The 23,880-nt window shown below is 34.8% G+C and overlaps 1 protein-coding gene across 7 annotated transcripts in view; it reads left to right on the top strand.

Annotated features, from left to right (window-relative positions):
• The window catches only part of LOC126744573 (AT-rich interactive domain-containing protein 2), a 97,847-nt gene that overhangs the window by 14,721 nt on the left and 59,246 nt on the right, over positions 1-23,880 (top strand). For all 7 annotated transcript variants that reach the window (XM_050452039.1, XM_050452038.1, XM_050452037.1 and 4 more), the window contains exons 3-5: positions 2,205-2,302; positions 12,447-12,598; positions 21,837-22,055. In XM_050452039.1, the coding sequence (XP_050307996.1) occupies positions 2,205-2,302; positions 12,447-12,598; positions 21,837-22,055 (469 nt within the window). The remainder of the gene's footprint in view (positions 1-2,204; positions 2,303-12,446; positions 12,599-21,836; positions 22,056-23,880) is intronic.

Genomic DNA, 23,880 nt, shown 5'->3' with positions numbered 1-23,880 from the left:
CATAGTGTTGTCTGATAAAAAAAAACCGTTTCGGTGTAGACCTTATAGACTAGCTGAAACCGAAAAAGAAAAAGTAAGAACTACAATATTTAGTTAATCTTAAATGCTGTATTGACACCAAGGGCAAATGAGCATGTTGAAAGACTTAATAGAACAATTTTGTCTGCGCTTATGACTACTAGTACTAGGGAAGATACATGGGATATGTCTATTGACCAAGTTCAATCTTCCATAAATAATACTGTCCACCAAATCACTGGAAAATCTCCCAATCAGTTACTAATGGATTACACTCCACGGACTAAAAGTGACGCAATAATATCTGCATAACTAAGTTTGCCACACATTAATAGAAATATTGATATACTTAGAAAAGAAGCCTCAAATAACATAGGGAAAAATCAACTAAAGCAACAGAGACGATTTGATCAACATCGTAAGCCCGCAAGGAAGTATCAAGTAGGAGACCTTGTTTTAATATTAATGAATAAAACCGCGGACGGTCAAAGTAAAAAGTTAAGTCCTAAATGTGCTGGTCCCATGGTCATAAAAAAAGTATTGCCCAACGACAGATATAGAGTAAGTTCTACTATAAGAAATACAACAATGTGATCGCAGTTGATCGCATGAAGCCTTGGATACCACCGGAAGGAGTTTCAGATGATACCCAAAGCGAGAGTGGAGAGGATGGCGTTCCCTTGCCATCTGACTCAGAATAAAGTGGCGAGTTGCGAGGACGCAACTTTTGCCCAGGTTGGCCGAATGTAAAATATCCTAAAGTAATTTAATATATTTAATAAACGTAAATTTTTTAAACACCCTGTGTTCGTTTAAAAGTGTCTCAATCGTCCGAGAATTATCTTACATCTTTGAAAATCTATACCCTAAACATAAATAATAATAAGCAAAGATTGAGAGTTGTTGAGATGTTGTATAAGTCTATGGCTAGAGTTTTATGGTATACCAGAGTTTGTCGCTGTTTAGCGAGGTATTACCAGGTTGTGGTCGATTGTGTAGCAATGGACAGGGATGCCCTCTGAGCGCGCAGTTCCTTCGAGTTGGTCTTGTAAGTTATAGAGGACCCTCACTTGTCTTCTTGATTGACACATTTGGATTCTAAGATCTCGGTATATGTTATCTTAGTTTCCGAGTGTTGAGATGCTTACTGCTTAGCGGCAGTGGAGCGTCTGGGGTAGCCTTAACTATTTTAGGGGACACTAGCTAGTCGTCGAAGAAAGAAGATATATATATGTAAATTATTAGCAAACATAAAGTAACTATATTGATGGTTGTTGGCATGACTGAATCAAGGGGACCGAGGTTCCCCGGTGAGTAAACTTAATCTTTATTAGATGGGTCAGTACAGTAAATCGTAAACATTTTTGTTTCATGGTACTCTCAATCTCTTGCTGTATATGCACCACATTGTATCTACGGGTGTCCCGCAAGGTTCCATTTTGGGCTCATTGCTCTTTTCTTTATATTATGTTGCTAACATGATATCTTGTGTAAAACACTCAACATTACAGCAATATGCGGATGATTCCCAACTATATCTTTCGTTTTCACGCCAAAATCTTTCAAAATTTCAGTTTAATCAGGATTTAAAAAGTATTGATAACTTTTCACAGGATCACAACTTAAAAGCTTCCAAATCTTATACAATAATACTGGGTTGCGGCAAAAGTGCTTTTGAGGTTTTTCCCAATTTTCATGCACAGATTCGAAATGTTCAGCTACCATTAGTCAATGAGGTCAAACATCTGGGCATGTATTTTGACAGTGGTATTAAATTTTAAACTCATATCAAAAATAAACTTAAAATTGCATATATACGCCTAAAAAACTATTTACCATCTAATATTAAATATTATTTATGTAATTCACTAGTTCTCTCTTTGCTCGATTATTGTGATGTTTTGTATTCTGATTCCTTGACTGAAACAACTGCTTACTGTATACAAAAACTCCTAACTAGTATTGCTAACTGTAGGTTATGTAAAGGAATAAACAAACGAAATGACATTCAACCTAACCCAACCACTTTACTGCTTTGTCAGCAGTTAAAAACATTTGCTATTATTATTTAAGAAAATTATAATAAAACCTGAACCATGAAAGTTACGTAGTAAGGGAAGATATTCTTACTTTAAATTAAATAATTTTATTTCACAATTAATAATATATTATTTTATATTTTTTAGGTCAATGCCAAGAATGATTGGACGACGTTTTTCCCGCATTTCAAACTGCCTGCCGTATGCAGCAACGGTTGTGTGGCCCTTAAGCAAATCTACTTGAGGTAATTCATTTTCTGGATAGTATCTAATAATCAATAGCATTATTTACTTAATTTATTGGGTATTACGTCACTATTTAAGTGAAAATCAATTTAAAAAATACTATCTTATACGCTCAATTATTGAAAAGTAGAAGAAAGCATATGAGATAGTATATGTATTTTAAATTGATTTTTGATTGAAGTATAGTGACGTAACACCCAAGAAAATAAGTAAATAATTATGAATTCGTCGCAACAATAAATTATTAGTATTTCGCTACACTTGAAACCATTCACTTCCATATTGGGCTCCTAAAAAGCAATTTTTTTAAATTTGTTTTGGAGTCACTAAGAAAGGAGGATACCCAAAGAAAACCACTGTGTGTACAGTGAATTTACCATGAAAGGAACAAATTCATTTAAAATTGAGGTGTTTTTTAATTTTTTGGCACGTCGGTTAACATTTTCGCTTGTGTACCTCAAGTAGAAACTATGGCGTCAATATTAATTTTTTTAATTGGAGCGCCCTGGATATCATGACATTTTACAATTCTAGGATATATTCTTAATACTTTTTGTATAGCATACCATATTATGCCTAAAGTTAGCGGTTGGTCAAATTTGACGTAATAGACTAATGAAACATACGACATTAAAACATAAAAATATATACAATATTTATTGCAACTGATGTTCAATTTGTTGTCCATTTACTTCAATGCATTTTTGAAGTCGGTAAATAACTTTTCCAATTGCACATTTTCAATCACTTGCGGATCGATTAGTCTAATCGTGAATGCACTGTATAGTCTAGTATTTGTAATTAAAATTCATTTGAACAAATCTATATTAGATCTTTTTGCATAAAACTGCATACGCCTCCTTCACCAAAGAATCAAGAAACGACAATGCAATAAACTCAATAGAACAACACTCCGAGTCTCGTGACAAAAACACTTTCCTTATCGGCTTTTGACACCACCCGGAAAACCCCGATATATTATAACGCCGACCATCGGTATTAGCGATCACAGTGAGTTAGTTCGTAATGAACACGAGGTGGCTGCCAGTTGTTTTACAGCAGCAGCAGCAGGAGGGATCTTTACCGCTTTGTGCACCATGACACACAGGTATACTGCGACATACATGCAGGTAGCGGGGCGAATGTGCTGCAAACCGAACACTGGCGAGTGGTTTGTTTTTTTTTAAATAATGTTCGTTGTCCCTGCGAGATCATCACCGGCGGGTCTATTGCTCTCTGCGTCTGCGAGACCGGGCCAGACAAGCAGTCTGGCCTGGAGAATCGGGATGACTATGTCGACGACGTGAAAGTAAAAACAAGCAAGGCAGCCAGTGATTCCATTGGCTCATTGGCACATAGTCGGGTTTGTCGTTGCTCCACGCAGCGCGTGGTCCTGTAGAAGGTATAAACGAACTCGCCTAATGCACATAATCTTCGATTATGATTCCGACAAGTCATGTTCGAGTTACATTCTTGGTCAGTTACATACAATGAACTGCTCAGTATATTCAGACAAATTTTTCAACGTTGTTATACGATAAAATGAAAAGGCATCATTTATTTTCCCAAAAGAGCAAGCAAAACAATAAACGAAAAATAAACATAAATAATCACTATTTATAGGCATTCACAGCATCAACAGCCAACTACAGATTCCAACCTAAAATAAAGAGGTACTAACCTAATAAGGAAAAAACAAATACAAACTAAAGTAAAATGTACCAACTAAGCCATATCGGATGTCTACAAAACACATATTAAATAAAATAGGGTAAGAAATTAAAAATTTCAAGATCAAAAGTGTTTAAAATTAAAACAAAAAACATAGAAAGTCTCTTACAAGATGAAGAAAAAAGACAACAAAAACACGAATTTATGTTCATTCAAGTTTAATCGTGATGAGTTTCCTAAATTGATTAAGGCTAGTCGAGTCAATATCTATCCCTGAGGCATATAAATTAAAATAATAGCAGAGTTTATATATGGGAGAGTTTTAAGTATTAAGTACTTTAATTATTATCATGAAAGTTTAAGAGAAATGGGGCTATTAAAAGTAAATGTGGGGCTTACACGAAATATGAACAAGGGAGAAACAGTGTATCTAGTGACAATCCTGACAATACTAGATGCCTCATATATTCATGAAGTGAAGAATACTTGGAAGAGTCTGGAGTTGCAATGGATTTTTTAACTGATAAATTTTTTAAAGGTTTGAGGCTTTGACAAAGAAAAATTAAAAGTGCTGAAGAGTACCAATCAAGAAAATGTCTGTCTCCATACAGGAGTTTCCTAGTTGGAAAAAAGAGTTTTGGATCTAGAACTGATGGAATATGCATTCAGTGTAAAGATAATTGAAACCCAAAAAAGTGGTGGAAAAATTGAAACATATTGCAAATGACTTGTTTTTACATGATAGAAACAAAAAACCAAGTTTTTTTAATGGGAATAGAGGTCGAATGATACCTTGAATTAAAGGTAATTTTATTCTCTACATAGCGTTATTTTTATTTTTTATTTAATCAATTCGTTCTCAAGAAATAAGAATAAACATGGCTGACATTCTTCAAAAGTTTAATTCATGCAATTTTGTTGCCTGCATAAATTTTATTTTTTTTTTTAAATCCAGGTGTTCATCTCAAATCAAGAAAAAAAATATATTTCGTAAATTCAAGTTATTTTGACAAAAACGTCAAAATATGCAGTAAATACTTGCATATTTCGACGCTTTTGTTGAAGTGAGCAATAACAGTAACACGAGTAGTATTTGTTTAATCTAGTCCTGGTAATATTGATAACAATGGTTTATACGCTACAAGAGAGAATTGAGTTGGTGGGTCTTTAATATCAACAAATTAGGTCTGCTAGTAGAGCAGCAGCACGTGCGTTTAACAGTAATCATTCGGATAAAAGGGTAAATCATCCTTTTGTAATGTATTTGATGAGGAAGTTTTAAAAAGCAGTGTCAGTTCAAAACAGAAAAAATGAAATTCAGCATCCCATGAGAAATGAAGAGGTACAAATTGCAGTGTTGGGTCATGTTGAGGTGGAATACATTTACTCGAAAAATTGCTACCGCATCTGGCATGTCTAAAAGTACCGTTCACAAAATTTTAAAATATACAAAGATCATGCCTATAAAATTAAACTAGTACATGAGCTAAATGAAGATAATTTTGATCGTCGTGTACAATTTTGTGAGTACTTTACTTTAGTAAGTTACTTGAACAAGATGATAGATAACCTTCTAGAAAATAAAGTGATGGGGCACTACCACATTGTTTTTTGCCTTTTCGTCATTTTTTGAACGACGTATTTCCTGGACGATGGATAGGCCAGAGAAGTGCCTGCTACATCTCCCGATCTGACCCCTTTGGATTTTTTTTATGGGATCATCTAAAAACCAAAGCCTCCTGACTCTCTGACTCCTTTGAAGATCTTTGAAATAGAATTGTTAACGAATTACAGTTAATGATGCCCGAAATGTTCGCTAATGTGCGCAGACGGTTTTAACAACAATTGTATTTTTGTATGGAGGTCAACGGAGATTTTCAACATTTAATAAAATAGGTATTAGATACTTTTCATTTTTTTCATTTAAAATAAATAATCCACATTTATTCAGAACAAATTGATAAAATAAAAAAATTAAAGGGCTATGTATAGAGAATAAAATTAGCTTTAATTAAAGGTATCCCTCGACTCCTATTCCCTTTTAAAAAAAAAGGGGGCTCTGGGGAGTGAAGGGATGACGTCAGAGAAACGCAATATCTGTCAATAAATGTCACCCTCAATGTTAATTTTGACGTGTTCGGGCCGTTTTGTGTTTTGTCTCGGACAGCCTGTATATATGTATATTATATATACCTTATTCCATAGTATATTTTGTAAACTTTGCTACCGGAAGCAATTACAGCACTCCCTTTTCAAATTGAAGACACATTATATTGGTCAAGCTAAAATCGTTGTATAAAAAACCAATAATGTAAATATTTTCCAGACTAAGACGTATCTTTGCTATTTTAGAAAAGAACTCTACTGTTTTTGTAGAAGAATCTTTATTAATATATTTGTTAACAGTTATCGGGGAAAATTACCCTATTTTCCGATGAAACTACAATTCTTTGACATGGATTAAACAGTGAATCCTTGCATCTGACCCTGATGATGGACCTGCAGAGGATACGAGACTGGTTTGACTCAAATAGCCCGTCATTGAACTTCAACAAGACCAAAAGACATTTAGGGGATGTGATCATTGACGGTAATCAAGTTACTGAACACTATAGCAGCAGATTTCTTGGTGTCATCCTTGATAAAAACCTTAAATTTACTAATCATTTACTAAGATTTTGCCAATAAAATATCAACTGGTTGCTTTACCGTTAGGGTCGCAACAGAAGAGCTTGGTACCGAGATGGGTAGAACGGTATATTTTGCCCTTGTCGAGTCTCGTCTTCGCTACGGTATTTGTTTTTGGAGGAATGCTAGCAATTATCTTATCCAGTCGTTCTTTGTATTGCAAATGAGAGCCCTCAGGTATAATATTTGCAAGGCAAAACCTCGGGGTTCCCGCCGCCCTTTATTTGCTCGAGAAAAGATTCTGGAACAGTCACCTGGAATTGCCATCATGTTCAAGAATCGGCATAAGTATATGGCAGCGGACCCCAGGTATGTGACACGACAGAGGGGCAATCTGCAACTACTCATTCCCACGTCCGCTCTTATTTAGAAATCAATTTTTTTACGAAGTAATAAAGTTGTATTCAATCACCTGCCATGCAACATTAGAGGCCTTGCAACACTCAAATGGTTTAGACATATGCTTAAAAAGTATCTTGACAGAAAAGGCAGTTGAAAAAGGCAGAAAAAGCAGAATGTTTTGTGGAGTCTGCAGTGTATGTTTTTGTATGTATGTATATATTTCTTTTGATTTTCATCCTTTTTTTGTATTTTTTTTTTACTGTTTTTATTCTGTTTCTTTTTCTTAATTTTAAGTTGCTTTATTAGCAATAAAGCTTATTTTGATTTGATTTGATATGGCAGAGAAGTTCACTTATTGGTTGGAAAATTAATGTTTAATAAAACAAAAAAAATCCTGGTATAATTTTAAGAGAGATATTTTTTGCATTGAGCTAATAGGAAAGTAAATTTTCCGGACACTGGAAAATCGTTTCATTACCACTCAAAACATTTTTCTTACCATAGCCAAGAAAAGTCCACGATAGAACTCTGCTGGGATTTTTCTCAGTGTAATTTATTGCAATAGACCACCCTGATGTACGTCGGTTTAGTTTAAAGCGACGCTTATCTCAAGGACTACGTTTAAAATGATCGGGTTTTTACGCATAAACGAAACTCAACTGGTTCGTAAGGCGCGATTCCTCGTGTGACTCGTGTGCCCGGTGGAAACTGGAGGAGCGCCAGTCGTCCAAGAACGGAACACCCTTGAAGCTTGGCCCCCGGCTGTTTGTCGACACGAAGAGCACAACAACAAAATCACGTGGTTTCTCATAGCGCCACGTTTCCCCACCACTTTTGGTTTTTAGCCTTTCCCATGCCGGGGCATGGACTAGGTCAGTGTCAATGCGATAAGTAAATGCAGTCTCACCGCCAATCAAATACTACTTACTATTACTACTATGATTGTGTATTTAACGGTTAGTATTCGTCACTGGCTCAAGTATGTTGTCATTCCGTAACCGAATTAGAACATTCGGTGATGGATGCCATTACTCGCCGATGGCAGTTCAGCAATCTATCAATGTGGTGGATTCAGCCTAAATCTACATTGGTACGTAATTACGGATACGTGAGGCTGTCAAGCCTAACTGCTAGAGGCAAACGTATCCGTAGAATGACGTTATATTTTTACTCGAGCTTTTGGTGTTTACAGTTTTGACCCCACAATAATTGCTTCAACCTATTTTTATGCCTTGATTGTAAAGAGGTTCTCGGATCCCTTAGAGACCACTAAATTTAAAAATATTGTCCTCATTGGCGCAAAGTGCGAAAGTAAAACCCTGGTTCTCCTCCATATATACTAGGAAACCTTGATGTTCCAAAAAATTATGGCACTGGCTATTAATTAAAAAGCCGCAATAGTCACATTTAAAATATGTGACCCGGGGTCGAACCTAAACTCGACATTCTAAAAAGAATAGTACAATATAACAACTGGTAAAAAAAATTGGTAAAAATTCAAAAATAACAATAAAAAACAAATAGTACAACGGACCAAAAATACGGAATGAAGTTTGAATTAACCAACTTCTTTCTATCCGTGTTTTCATTCACGTAGGTATGTAAAAAATTCCGATATTCGCCTAGGAATTTGGTGATTTCTATAGGGAAATTTTACTTTTATTTTGGTTATTTCATTAGATATCATACCAACACCAAAAAATTAAAAATTATTTTTATTTAGATTCATGTTTACAATCATAGATGTAATAGATACAAGTTTTGAGTCCCGGTGTTTATATCTTTAGTTTTCTATCTGTTTTCTTTAAACACTAATTAATTTTTTTATTATGATTGGCTATATACTATCTGTTTAAATCTGAATTAATTTATGCTCTTCCAGATCATATACTTTAGGTAGGTGTAGGTGTAGGTATACCTTATATATACTTTCTTACTTGGATAATAATTGTTTTTGCTTGTATAGAGAACCGTGCTTGTATGTTATTTGCATTCTTATTTTTATATTGTATTTTTCTTCCAGTGTTTGCGACTTTGGCGATATTCCCTTAAATGTAGCAATATATTAGCTGCTGAAGAGGAGGAGCGTGGAGCACTTAAGAGCAGCAAATTGGGAGACACGTCAGTTGAGGGAAGAAAGTGATCCTTTTTCTATCGAGGACACACGATTTAAAGAACTAGTTAGAATCAATAAAGAAATGGCACAATTCTTATTAAATGGTATTTTGCCCCATATCCAACAAGGAAATAATCCTGTTGCAATTCCAAGTTACATAAAAGTTTTTATGCCACAGGAACCTACCAGAGGGTTTTAGGCCGAAGCCATGATAAATATATCGAAATTTAGATCTATTTTACTATTATTTGTTTTTGTTTGGTCTTTGGTGTAGTTTAGCAACATGTATTTAACCTAAAACCAGACGTATCGCTTCAAAGTGATCAAACGAGTCGTGTTTTGGCGGCATTTTTCGAGCATAGAATCGAATCAATCAATGGAATTCCATATGACACAGAGTCCCACTGCAGGGCACTTAAATGGTTGGGCGATCAACCGTTTCCAACTGTACGGACTGTCAAGCATTTAATAGTCTTCTAGAATTTTGCAGACATTTTCTTTTTACTTCTGCCAAAATTTTTTTGGAAAGAAACTTTCATTAACCAAATTTTGCGAAAAATCTTATATACGAAATTGATCTGTTCTCATATTAATCATATCAGGTGCTTTATTCAGGTGTGCTGATATGTGGGGTAAAGGAAAATTTCTAAAAAAGCAGTGAATTATATTGTGATTATTGTATAAGAACTGAGATATAATTTGAATTGAATTGGCGACATTGCATTTGCATAAGTAGGTATTGCAATAAACTGTTTTTGTGAAAATGGCGAATGAAAATGTAAACGGCAAACGCGAGAAGTGGATTCTGAAAAAAAAACTGGTGTATTAAATCAATGCATAGCAAAAGGCACAGATTTCCTGGTTTATTAACAGACCCAATATGTTTAATACTTGGGTTCAGATCAAAAAAATACCTAATATCTTTATTTGTTAAAAATGTGTAGCACATTCCTTTTAAAAAGGTCTTTTTTTAGACCATGATTATGAAGAATTGACCACTTTAGATCACATAGAGCAACAGGTTACAACAGAATATGCACCAAACTGACGGATTGTCATGTAATGCGTTCAAAAATAAATAAAATGAAGGTTAGAATCTGCATCTGGGTCTTGAGTAATACAGGAGGATCTTACACGGGCAATGTGGCAAAATGCGGTAAGATTGTCTTTTTTAACTGATTTTAAAACTTGATAGAATATGCTGTCTAATTCTAGACATCAGAGACCAAAATAAATAACTCAGTGAATCTCAAGATACAGCAGATCTCATCTTATTTCTGGATAGAGTGTTTGATAACTTCCATGTGAAAACTTACTCTAAAGCTGACGCCAAGAGCAATTTTTGAGAGATTTTATACAAATGGGAAAATTACAATAAATAGTGGTGACGTTTGCAAAACCGCCCTCTCAGGCATAAGAAAGCAATTAAAAATGCTAGATAAAAATGGTAATTTAACTCAACCAGGAGATTATACATACATCGAGGATAATTAAAATTTCTTTATGAAAATTGTAACATAGCTCGTTTATGTACAGCGCAATTAGTCAGATGTTAGTTCGTATTCTTTAAGTCAAATTTAATTACAAAATGTTCTCTTTTCTAGTGGTGCTCTGATGTTATTAAAGGAACATCTTCCCGTGACCATCACCCTATAAAACTACTTAGAAAGTTTATTTAGAAAATCTTAAAACAAGGTACAAAAAAGGTCAATATTCTCTATGCACCATTACATTGTATCAAATGCTTCCTAATTTCTAAATAACAACCAAAACCAATTTCTTTAGTATTTGATTATTTATTTTTACTGTCTTCTACTAAGGATTGCTGAATTGTGTAGGGGTAATTCCTTTATTAAATTTTTATAGACCTTTACACATTTACTATTTACCCCTGTACAAATTGTACTTTACAGACTTTGTTCTTCATACAACAAAGTTCATAATTAAATTAAGTAAATTGTAAATTTTATATTTTGTTTATTGTTTTAAGAAGCATATATTACTGTTAAATTTTATTATATAACTTGTGGATTTTTTGTTATAATATCTTTTATAATATACTTTTTTATTTCTTATTCTTGTTTAATTTCTTAAACCCAGACCTACGTATCTAGAAGGAAATGTATGGGTCTTTCAGAAATTATAGTACACAAATAGAAAAAATGATAAACGGAGGACTTTAATTCTACTACTTACTTTTACTACTGTTTAATTTGATGGAGACAAAAAAAATCCCAATTTAACACTTTTTCAATCCGTACTGTTGTTTCCGAAAGAACCACACATTTCCCACTAATTTTATAGGCGCATAAAAAATATAGAATTAGGCGCCATAATCAAATTTTAAATTTCCCGCTGCTAGTAGGTCACAGGTTTGCTATCTAAAAAATATTAATCTAGGGATGGCACTCACAATATGTTGCGTTTGGTCCGTGTTTATCAGCTCGGATTGTTTAGGTTTTGTCAGTGAAGAAGTTTTTGAAAAAAGTACAAATAATTAATAGTGGGAGGGCCAAAGATTCATGGGAATTAAGAAAAAGGAGGATGAATTCTTGGGTATCATGCTCAAAGAACTCTCTGTAGTGTATTGAGTATCAACAAGCAATAACTGAAATATCCTTCAAAGGTGATATACTCTTTGAATATTTCTATTATTACATAGTGTATTCTGATTAACAATATAAGTTGATACTAAAAATTGGTGGTTTTTCCTGATATTTTAGTCCAGGATAATATTTTAAAGGGTAGCGCGTAGGCTTACAATTTATTTATTATCCTTATGTGAAACAACTAATTCAAACCTTATGACCTCATGCATCCCAAATCAGTGGTATGTAATGATATGACTCTCCTTAACTGCAGAGAGCCAGTTTGCCATTGCTCTAATGAGTGGAAAAACAAATCTATATAGTCCCTGTTCACCATCTATGTTACAATCATTGTAACACTTTTACATCATTATGTTCTTTAAAGTTTAAATGGGTAATTTTGGAAGATGTGAGAAATTAATCGGATCTTAGCCCAAACATATATTTTCAGTTATTATTGACCTTTGGCGTTCCTCCGAAGATAAAGAACAATTTACTGATTCTCTTTAAGGCAATCAAAATAGACAATTATTTTAAGCACAGTTCACCTATGAACACCCTTATAGACACCATTTTAAACATAAAATATGAGGCATAATAACGATCTGCGAAAAACCTTTTGGATATATTTATCATAGATTGAGGGTTCTATAGTGTTTAAGGCTGTCACTATAGATGATTTTCTGAAGGTATGATTAGTGGCAGTCAAAAATTCTAATAATCCAATTAATTTTTTAGGTACTTGGACCGTTGGGAGAAGGTCCATTTTTTAGGCGAAGATGGTGACAGGGGCAGCGACGACGACGAGGAGAACCGACACAAGCGCTGGTCCGCCCGGGCTCTGAATTCCGTGCCTCACTCATATCTCTATTCGCAGCATAATGTTTCTGGTAAGTAAGTAACTCAAAGCGACGAATATTGCCTATGACAACAACCCTTGTGGTTGGATGATACGAATATAAGAGATACCAAACGCCAATTTTTCCATTTATTATTATCCTCTCAATTAATAGCTAAAGCAGATGAATTCTTTGACACAGTTACGTCCTGGTTTAGTCTTTGTCAGCAACAATGCAGATGTTAAGGAACACCTTGACTGGGATTATCATATAGGGCAATAAAAAAAGAACTCTAGTATTAGAGTAGGTTAGTAAATATATGAATGGATACTTCACTGAAGTTTCTGTACTTTGCAAATTTCTAATCTGTTCTGAGTATGGTATTATTTTCTATAAAGGGACAGCATGTTACAAAATTTTTTTACAATACAAAAAAGGTTAATAAGAATAATTAAGAAAATGGGCTATTTAGAGCTGTAGGTCAGTGTTTAAGAGCATGTGACCATGTTTGCAGTATACATTTATGAATGCCTTATGTTTTTCCACCAGAGTAAAAACTTGCTCCAGTCCAAAACAGAACAAGAAAATTTCATTCAAAAAAATCTCTTCATTATATGTGTGATAAATTAATTAACTCTTTCCTTACTCATATAAAAAGTGATAATTCATTTAAGAAATTAAAATTACAATTATGTTTCAATATTTGAAAACTGCTTGAAGAAACTATGAGCATTTTGTCTGTTCTTCCATTTACACAGTACTGTAGTTGCTAATTGAATAAACCCTTTTTCAGTTTTTGCTAAAAGTATGTAGCTACTAACCAATTGTTGCATATTTACTCTAGTTTAATAGTAATTATTTATTTATTTAACCTTAAATTAGATGTTAGACTCAGATTCACAAAATCCAAACCTTATACTAAGTAGTGGAAAGAATTTTCTCTTCAAATTCAAAAATCGCGTTGTTAACAAAGCTGTAAAAAGGAGAAAACGGTGGATATTTATAAAACAAAATAAGGGAACATTACAGGTAAAGGTCTTAAAACTTATAAAATACATGTATCAAAACTAGTGAGTAAACAACAATAATAAAAATATAATATAAAACAAAACAATATGACTAAAAGTGTCTGGCGTAAAATTCATTCAATGAGTAAAAAGCTTCACTCTGTAAAAATGTCTTTAATTTTTTCTTAAATTTAAGGTCACATTCAATATTCCTTGCTTGTGTCATTTTTTTAAAAAGTTTCGTCGATATTGTTTAATATGGTCATTTAGAAGAAATTATGAAATTGCAGAAGCAGTTGTTAAGTTTAGTTCTTTGTGGTGGATTTGAGCTTCAAAAGTGAACCTCTGTAACGAATTGTTATCCATTGTGTCTGAAAATCATTAACGGAATGTCTCCTTTAGTGACAAAGGAAATTTTAATCTAGAAATTCTGGTGTTAGTGGAATCCACTGTTAGATGTCTCCCTTTTTGGTAAAACCAGTTGCTCGTGATTACAACAAGAGAATTAAATTATTAAGTGTAACCAAATGTCTCTCTCGCCTTTCACTTTTTTTTATACCTCCATTTCCAAATTATCTTGTCTGGATTGGAATTTTGAAAATTGTGTTATAGTCCCATAGTCTGCCCAAAAATTCCTAAAAGTTTTTTGATGTTATTGGATATGGTCATTTAGTTAGAGAAATTATGAAACTTCAGAAGCAGTTATTAAATTTAGTTCTTTGTCTGTTTAATTTTTAAACAATTGAGTGGATTCTTGGAAAATTGTGTTTTCATAGCATAGTCTTCTTAAATACAATAGAAAAACATTATTTTATTATCATTAGTTATGGCACTGCAATGAGGAATTCCACGGAAATGAACCTCTGCTCCTGGCAGGTCTTTGGTGGTCAGAGGGTGCTCAGAATCCTTGGGTTAACTATAGGACTTAGCACATGGACTGTATAAAGCAAGGAGACTATAGCCATCTGATCATTTTAAACTTTACAAATTTGATTGTTTAAAATGTGAGTTCCTTAAGAGTGTCTCCAGACGTTGAGATTACTTCAGGTGTTCCTCAGGATGGGTATCTCTCTACATTCCTTTTGAGTTGTTTCATACATAATATTGAATTTGCCTGTTCTGATTTTTGCAGATGATATAAACGTGTGTTTAGGGTCATAAAGTTATGTAAGTTGCTGCAAAATGATATTAATGCCTTTTTGCTGTAGCGCAATAAAAATAAATTAATTTTGAATACCAGGAAATGTAAAGTAAGAAACTTTAGTTGTAAGAAGAATCCATTTACTTTCAGTTAACAATTGGATTATTTTCAGCTTGAGCGTCAGTGTCTTATTAAGGTTTGGCAATTTGGTTTAACTATAAACTTATCTTTTCTCAGTATATAGAGCAATACGATTATTAGGTTTCTTTTTCCGAATCTTACAGGGATTTGAAATATTTCTGTATTTCATTTGAAAAAAAAATAGTTTTTCAATGAAATTCTTCATTTTCTTTAGCATTTCCAAGTTCTTTGGCCTCTGTGTAAGGATCTAGAAATTCATCAAAATCCTTATGTGAACTTCTGCTTCCTGGCAGTAAAACCAATGGACAAAATTCATTCATTATCAGTCGTTTTCGAGAATGAATTATGAGTTTCTTAGATTGCTCCTTAAGATCTAATTCATGGCCATGAATCTCAGCTCTAGTTAGAAGGATATACAAGTTTGGATATACTGCAAGGAAATTCTTTACTTCACTAAGAGAAGGATGAGGTAAGCTAACCTTTACACCTAATTTATAGACGTTATGACGTTGAGAAACCAACGTTGACTTTTCCCAGTTCTTTTGCTTTTGATAACTCTTGGTGAGGCTCTAGAAATCCATAAAAATTCCTAAGTGAACTTCTGGTCCTTTCAGTAGCATATATCAGTTCCAGACAGAATTTCCTTTGAAAAGTTTGAATATTCTGAAAGGAAATTCTTCTTTTAATTTAGATTGAGAGGAGCTTAAGGTCATTAGACCTAGTCCAAGACGTAAAACCAAGATATATTGTCATTTTTAAGTTCTTTGCCCTGTGGATAACTCTGGGTGAGGCTCCAGAAATTCATTAGAATCCCTATGTGAACTCTGATTTGGGTTAGTACCATAGACTCTATTTATGAGACAAGGACACTTCATTGGCTTTCTTTTAATTCTCTTCGACCTCTGGGACTTTCAATGAAATTCCAGTAATCCATCATTATCGAGTCTTGTGTCACATTTTGGTCCCAAGAATACTTAAACTTTAATTTTCTTACTATTGATTTGGGCATTTGAATAGAGCTGAAGATTCCAACATATCCAGGAATTATTTACAATTCAGCTGGCTTCAGTAAAATTATACTGATAACCATTCGGATATTTAATGGTTTTTAACAGTTAATTGTGGTAGTACTATTGAACCTTTGGTGCAACCACTAACCAAAACTTGTTATTTTATACTGGACACGTATTTCATTAATACAGTTATCATTTTCAGGAAATGATTAAAACTAAACTGAGCAGTTATATCACAGATTCTAAAGAAACAGTAAAAGTATTTCATTCTTAGTTTGACTTAAATAATATGAATATCCTACATTAACCTAATTCTACTTGGAAATTTAACCACTCCTCTCATAATTTTGTAGGTGGAAATCCATAATCGATGATGCTAAGAATCTTACCATAGACTCAATCTCAATCAAAGGCTGTGATGATAATGAGACAATAAAACTTTAATATTATCATTTCATATAGATAAGTAAATAATTTTTTATACAAAAAAGACAACTTGAACTCAAAAAAAAAGATAGGTTAGAAATTCACCTAATTTTTGTATTAAACCCTTGCTCTTTGGTAGATCATGTAATGAAAAGACTAAGCCACCATTTTTGCGCGGATTAAACACCTGATCGAGATTAAGTTCACACGGTGCATACGGGTTTGAATAACCAACAATCTCTATTAAATAGGTACACTCAAAATCACACTGTTTGAATACTAAGGGAACTCAAGAGGATCGAAGTACTCATTGTTGCAATTAAAAAATTCAAAGCCAAAAAAATGTTGATAGGAGACGTTTATCTTGGATTCAAAACAGGTGTGAGAGCAGCAGATTCCAAAGTCAGAATTTCCATGATAATTAGAGATAGGGAGGGAGAAACGATGATTATTAGAGAGATGGTGATATAATGAAGTGCAACTTCTTCTGATTCAGGAACTTATCATTTACGACATCCTACGTTCATTTTAAAATGGTTCCAAATCATTACAAGTTAAAATATTCCGTATGTCTCCCCTAGTTGTCAGCAGCGAAATAAATAAATCGGTAAAACATGTGTATTGATTTTAGCCGTGCGCCGACGGCATGAACTTGTTGAAGGGGACGAGTGTACAAAAGCTTCATACTTTATGTGGAAAATAATACGCTTTCTCGCTCCTTGTGCTCACACGATTTTATGCGTACGGTTAAAGAGTGTGTTATTAGCTGCTGCTGTTGCGCTTTAACCTTTAAAGGTCTTCGAGAATTAACAGAAAAAAAAACGGTGAAATGGGCAGTATATTTTAATTTGATTTATAGTCATAAAATGCTAATTAGAATCGTACTAGGGTTTCAATGGTGCCGATTAGTATGACTGCACGGCACGTAGTCATTATTTTATAATTTTTGTAGTAGCTGAACCAAAAATCATTCTATATTATATTCCTGCTCAAAAAACCCTCTATATACGTTAAAACATCGCCCGCTTCTCATTTTTTGTCCTTTTTCAATATTCAGCTACTAAAAATTGTATTACAAATCAATAAAATATTCATGATAGCCGAGAGCTGAGGATTTCAACGGCGCATATTTGTATAACGTAACGAGGACGACGACACACAGTGGGCTGTAAATGATTTTTGTTTGCAAATGTCTGCTTTAAATTATAATAAATCAAAACTACTAAAACACATGGTATTTTCTAGGCATGGAGTCAACCATGCAAGAGTTCTGTTGAAATCTACAACCAAAAATTGAAATAACCGTTTTCCTTCATATATTCTTAAATGATAGATATTATACGAGGGTCACTTGAAAAATTTTCGGTCTTTTTAAGAAAAACACATAATTCAAGCAGAACAAAAATTTATTTCTCGACATTCTCCACACAAATCAATACATTTCATCAAACGCTTATCCCAACCCTTTAGGCCATCGGAAAAATTATCTTTAGGTAAATCTGAAAAATACAGGTTTACTGCCTCTTCCACCTCAGTATTTGAGTTTGAAGTTGGGGAACAAAAAAAAGTCACTCGGAGCTAGTTCTGGTGAGTACGGTGGATGTTGAAACTTCAAACTTCAATTTCGCCATTGCGACCATGCACGTGTGGACTCGCGCGTTGTCCTGATGAAACAGCACCTTCTTCGCCAAATTGTTGTCGTTTCTTGAGTTCCGCTTTCAATCGGTCCAATAACGCAGCGGAATAGGAGGGTCCATTGATGGTTTTCCCTTTTTTAAGGTAATCAACCATAATTATACCATGGCTGTCTCAAAAAACTGTCGCCATCACTTTTCCAGCAGAAAGAACGACCTTTGCCTTCTTCGGAGCTGGTTCCCTCACCGCAATCCACTGTATTGACTGTTTAGTTTCCGGAGTATGGTGATGGATCCATGTTTTGTCGACAGTGACTAGTCGGTGTAAAAACTCGACACGTTTTGGTCGATTGTCAACAAACGCGGCATCCATCGCGCGGATAATTTTGCCATGCACAAATCTTCATGTCAAATCTTATGCACCCGTTCAGTCGATATCCCGCAAGCCTCAGCAATTTCTTTAATAGTTAATTGGCGATCTTCCATTACGATTGTGTGCACCATCCGCGGAAACTTTTGTAATGGGTCTACCAATAGAAGTGATAGAAGTTTAGTGCGCCATGTACGCAAAATGGTATGTGTCAAAACGCGGATCAAGCGTCAGTTGTGTTAAGTATACTTTGACATTTCATCATGAATCGTTTAAGTCAAGAGCAACGTATAGCTATCGTGAAAAGGTATTACGAAAATACGCAATCGGTTTGAGCCTGTTATCGTGCTCTTGAGGAGATTTTGGCCATCGTGGACGGCCTTCTGAGCTTGCAATAAGGCGCACAATTAATAAGTTTGAACTGGAGTACACTCTTCTGGATAATAAGCCACCAACGCGACAAAAAAGTGCAAGGACCGCTGAAAATATCGTGCTGCAAGAGAAAGTGTTGACGCGAATAACAATATGTCTGTTTTGCGCCGTTCTCAGCAATTAGGCATTTCACCAATGTCTCTGTGGCGCATTTTGAAGAAAGACTTAGGCCTACATCCATATAAGATGGTTCTAACTCAAGAATTGAAGCCTACTGACTATCGTTTGCGAAGAACGTTTACCGACTGGGCCCTGTTGCAGTTGGAACAAAATGCCGATTTTGAGAAACAAATCATCTATTCAGATGAAGCCCATTTTTGTCTTAGTGGCGTTGTCAATACGCAAAATTGCCGCTTCTGGTGTCAGAACAATCCCCAGAAATTAGTACAAGTGCCATTACACCCGTTAAAAGTGACTGTGTGGTGTGGTTTGCATGTCGGTGGAATTATCGGTCCATACTTTTTTGAGGATGCAGGGGGGCGTACTGTGACAGTCAACGGAGAGCGCTACCGCGACATGGATAACAAACTTTCTTTGGCCTGCAATTGATGGTGGAGACTTCGAACAGAATTGGTTTCAACAGGACGGAGCAACATCACACACCGCCCGAGCCATAATTAATTTATTAAGAGAGCTTTTTGAAGATCGAATAATTTCAATTCAACTGGCCACCAAGGTCCTGTGATCTTACTCCCCTGGACTTTTTTCTTTGGGGATATGTGAATTTAAAGGTGTATTCTAACAATCCTTAAACCATCAATGAGTTGAAAGTTAACAATCTAGGGTTATTCGCGAAATTCAGCCCAACTTGTTAGAAAAAGTGATTGAAAATTGGGTTCATCGTCTAAAAGTCTGCCGCCGTAGCTGAGGTGGACATCTTAATGATATTTTGTTTAAAACATAATGTTACATAATAAACTACAAAATGAACTTATATAATTCTTATTGGTAGACCCTATACGTCCAGAACGTTCAAGAACGTCAAAAATGCTTGTACGACAGCGTTTAAACTCGGCCATTCAATGGTTCACGGTTGTAAATGAGTGCGATGATTCACCATACACGGAACTAACTCTTCTTTCACTTCCCCAGTTTTTTCCCTTTCAAAGAGAGGAACTTTCACCGCGCGATATTCGATTTGGTCCATTTTTTTAAACAATTGTCAACTGTCAAAAGTTGAAGGATACCATGTGTTTTGTACTGACCGAAATGACTTGAAATTTTTATGTCATACATATGTAAAGGGCATCTATCGGTAAGCGAGAGATCTCGAATATACAGCGACGTTTTGCCGGTAAGGCCGAGAACTTTTCAAATGACCCTGGTATTATATTTTCGGCGATCATCCTGTGCTGATCGACGCTTTCAGTATTTCACGATTCGCCGGTTGCAGTATTTGCAAGAAGTAAATCGCCGGTAGCGCCAGTGATTTTCCATTCACCGGTGAAATATCGCCCAATACTATTGAGTGAAGCAGAATGAACGAAGGTGGGGTGTTTTCAAATTGACACTCGATACTGTCTGATAAAAGAAACAGAAAGATTTTTTTAAAAATGTGATACTCATAACGCACCTAAAGAAAAGCATTCCGAATTCCGGGAGCCTTGTTAGCGGTAAATGAAACGAATGCACGGCCGCGACGGCGAATTGACGGAGGGAGGAGGTACAGAAGAATCCGGGTGCGGATAATCCCCGCATTTGCAACCGTGGTTCGCATGTCGGCCAAAAGCGTGCCGGCAAAGCCCAATCGCTCAATCCCGACCCCGGTAAACACCGGCTCGCGGCGGCATCAACCAAGAGAGGGCAAATCGATAACCCTCAACCCTTCGTGGGGTGCCGCTAAAGGGCGGAAGGGCGGGCGGCTGCCCGTCGACTGTTCGCACCTCTTCATTCTCCCGTCGGCGACGTTGTCGGATCATTCATTGATGATGTGGTATAAGCAACGGCTTTCACAGATAATTTAAATTCACAAGACACAAATACGAGGTGTGATCAAAAAATAAGGTTAATTTTAGCGGGCTACATCGGTTCGATCTTCGACTATTTTATATGATTATGTTGGTACGCTTGTCTCCAGCATATGTCCAAAATTTTATTGGTATTGTGTAAATCAGCATTCTGTCAAATTAAAATCAATATGGCCCCCTGTAGGCACGCATTGCACAGAACTTAATAAATATATCTGGACTGCTAATGCATATGGCCCCCATACCCAAAAATGACCACTGCCTGTTGGCCGCCATTTTTATAGTGGTTGTGTCCTTTTGATGTTGGTGACTCTGAACATTTGTAGTGTTGCCAACAAAAAATATATTAAATAACGGTAATGAAGTTGACGTTTGACGTGTGAGTGTAGCGGATTGCCTAGTTTCGGCGATTTGTAAACGAGGCTTGGGTATATTGTCTGCAACAGGCGATATATGTCCTCCTAAAAATAGTAAACAGAGTTCCGATAAGTATAAGGCGGAAAATGCTTATAAATTTAAGCGGAAATGCGCACCACTTGTCTATAACACTTAATCGTACTATCATAGAATATTGTTGCAATATCAATGTTACTTTTCTTCAAATATTTACGAATGAAAGGGTTTTAGGTGTTGTGGTCAACTACAATCTGAGGAATCTGTCTTTTACTCATCAAATTGTTGATATGGTGAATGAGGCATACAAAACAATAGGTCTCATTGTCAGATCTAATAAACATTTTAATGTGGAGTATTGTGTGAAGTAAATCGACAATCTGGTATTACCAAAGTTGGAATATGCTAGTATAATTTGGTCTTGTCAATATAACGTTTGGATTCAAACCATGGAGCGCGTTCAGTTTAAACAACGTTGGTTCCCCTGAAATTACTAAATGTTGCTGTTCTTGTTAGAAATATAGCAAACAGAAAAGATGTTGCATTTAAGCCTCCCTGGAACTAATATTTATAAACACCTATCTATCTACAAAATGTGCAATTATTTTAATATTTGGGCGTGTGATTTAGATTAAATCTGCTTTGAATTATACTGCCAAAACAGCAAATTATTTACCCATTTAAACTTTTGTATCTGTTATATGTATATTTTTCGAAATCGCTTTAATAGTATACATCAAAAATAACTTCAATGTTTTCTTTTAGATGAGAAACGTGAGCAATTCCATCTGGATTCGAACCTGTACAAGGCCTCGGACTATGACAGGCTGGCTCTCTCATTGATTTCGCCGCTGCCTAACGAGCAGGATTTCGCCATTAACGTGTGCACCCTACTGTCGAACGACAACAGGCATAACTTGAAGTTGGACAAGCATCCCAGGATCGTCACGTTTTTGTTGGCGCACGCGGGAATCTTCAATCACAGTGAGTACGAGAAAATTTTTTTTTGTTTTTTTTTTGGGAGATGTTGATCCCCTTTGATGATTTTAAGAAGATACCTGATGAGGTGTTCTAAATTTGTTTAATTTTTGAACGTATAGCTTTGCTTTTTTTCATTCATTGTAGGTGGCGGTTTTTTTTTGGAAATACCAGATGTTAAGTGGGAATTTACGGATGATAAGTAAAAAATTGCAGAAAAAGAACATTTTTTGATAATGCCGGAAATATAGAGATATTGAGGGGAAATTTATAGTTAAACGGGTGGAAAGCTCCAGATAGTGAGCGCAAATGTTGAGATAATATCAAATCATTTTTATAGTATGTGTTTGCACAAGTCAAAATTTAAGTCTAATGGCTTGAAATATCTATAAAAAAGTAGAAAACAAATTATTACATATTAATTAAAATTCATACATCATTTAAACAAAATATAACAAATAGAATTCCTAAAGAAAACAAACTTTCATACAGAATCGGAAAAAAATAAAGGTAATCTAAAATAATTTTACCAATCCAGCATGGTTTCTTTCAGTCCAGATTAACAGTAACTAACTTCTTACTAACTAACTTTCGGACTGCATATGAGGCTATAAATAATAAATGTCAACTAGACCATGGACTTCTTGCTCAGAAAATTATCAGGCTTGACTTTTATTCTAATCTTGTAGAATTTTTTGCTTCCTATCCATTAGATAGACACCAGTTTGTAAAGTATAATGGGTTTAGGTCATATGTTTATAAAGCATATAGGGGTGCTCCTCAGAGTAGCAATCTTGTTCTTTTTGTGTTTTACATTTTTATCAATGATATATCTGTTAATATTTTAAGCAATTGTCTTCTGTTTGTTGACTACCTAAAGCTATTACCTATTATAACTAATTGGGAAGACTGTTTGCTTCTCCAAAACGATCTTAATTTAATCTATAACTAGTGCAAGATTAATAGGCTTCCTCTTAATATTGCAAAGTCTAAGATGTCCATTTCTTTTCAAAGTTAGTTTTGACCGTACATTAAATGGTACAATTTTTTGTAACTGTGATTATATTGACAAGAGGCTTAATTTTTGCAATCATATAGATAACATCAAAAAGTCACCTTTCAAATCTATTGGTTTTATTATAAGAACTACATCGGACTTCACTAATATATCAAGTAGAATCATCTTGTTTAATTTCCAAATAAAATTGGGATTACTTTATTCGGCTCCACTCTGGTATCCAAACTATATTGTTCACATTGTTAGACTTGAATCTGTCCAACGTAAATTTCTAAAATATACTGCTTTGAAACCTGATGTAGTTTACTCCGAACAAGGATACGATCAGCACTTGTAACTCAGCGGATTTAATATGCTTTCCATATATCAGGAAACCATTTGTGCCGCTTTGCTTTTTCTCTTCAAATTACATATGTAATGGTCATATTAACTGCCTGGAATTGTTAGCACCTCTACACTTTGTTGTGCCTTACATTAATACTAGAAGGTAAAAAAAAAATTACTTACAAATATATAGCTCAAATTTAGCAAAGAAAGAGGATTTATACAGAGCATGCTCTTTGTTTAACTTTGTCCATTTGAATCTGGATGTCGATCTGTTTAACATATCTCCTCGTCATTTTAAAAAAATTGTACTTTTTTTGTACATATTTAATGACTACTCATCTTTTTAGGTTTTTTATACAATTCGGCTTTTAATTGTTTCCCCCTCTCCGATCTTTTGAATGCATTTATATAAAAATTTGTGATTTGGCACACATCATTAGCAACCTAAATACTACTTTTTGTTGTTACATATTGTTTACCAATTTT

The sequence above is a fragment of the Anthonomus grandis genome, chromosome 14, assembly GCF_022605725.1.
Source record: "Anthonomus grandis grandis chromosome 14, icAntGran1.3, whole genome shotgun sequence".
NCBI lineage: Eukaryota > Metazoa > Arthropoda > Insecta > Coleoptera > Curculionidae > Anthonomus > Anthonomus grandis.
This window is presented reverse-complemented; position numbering and strand designations above follow the sequence as displayed.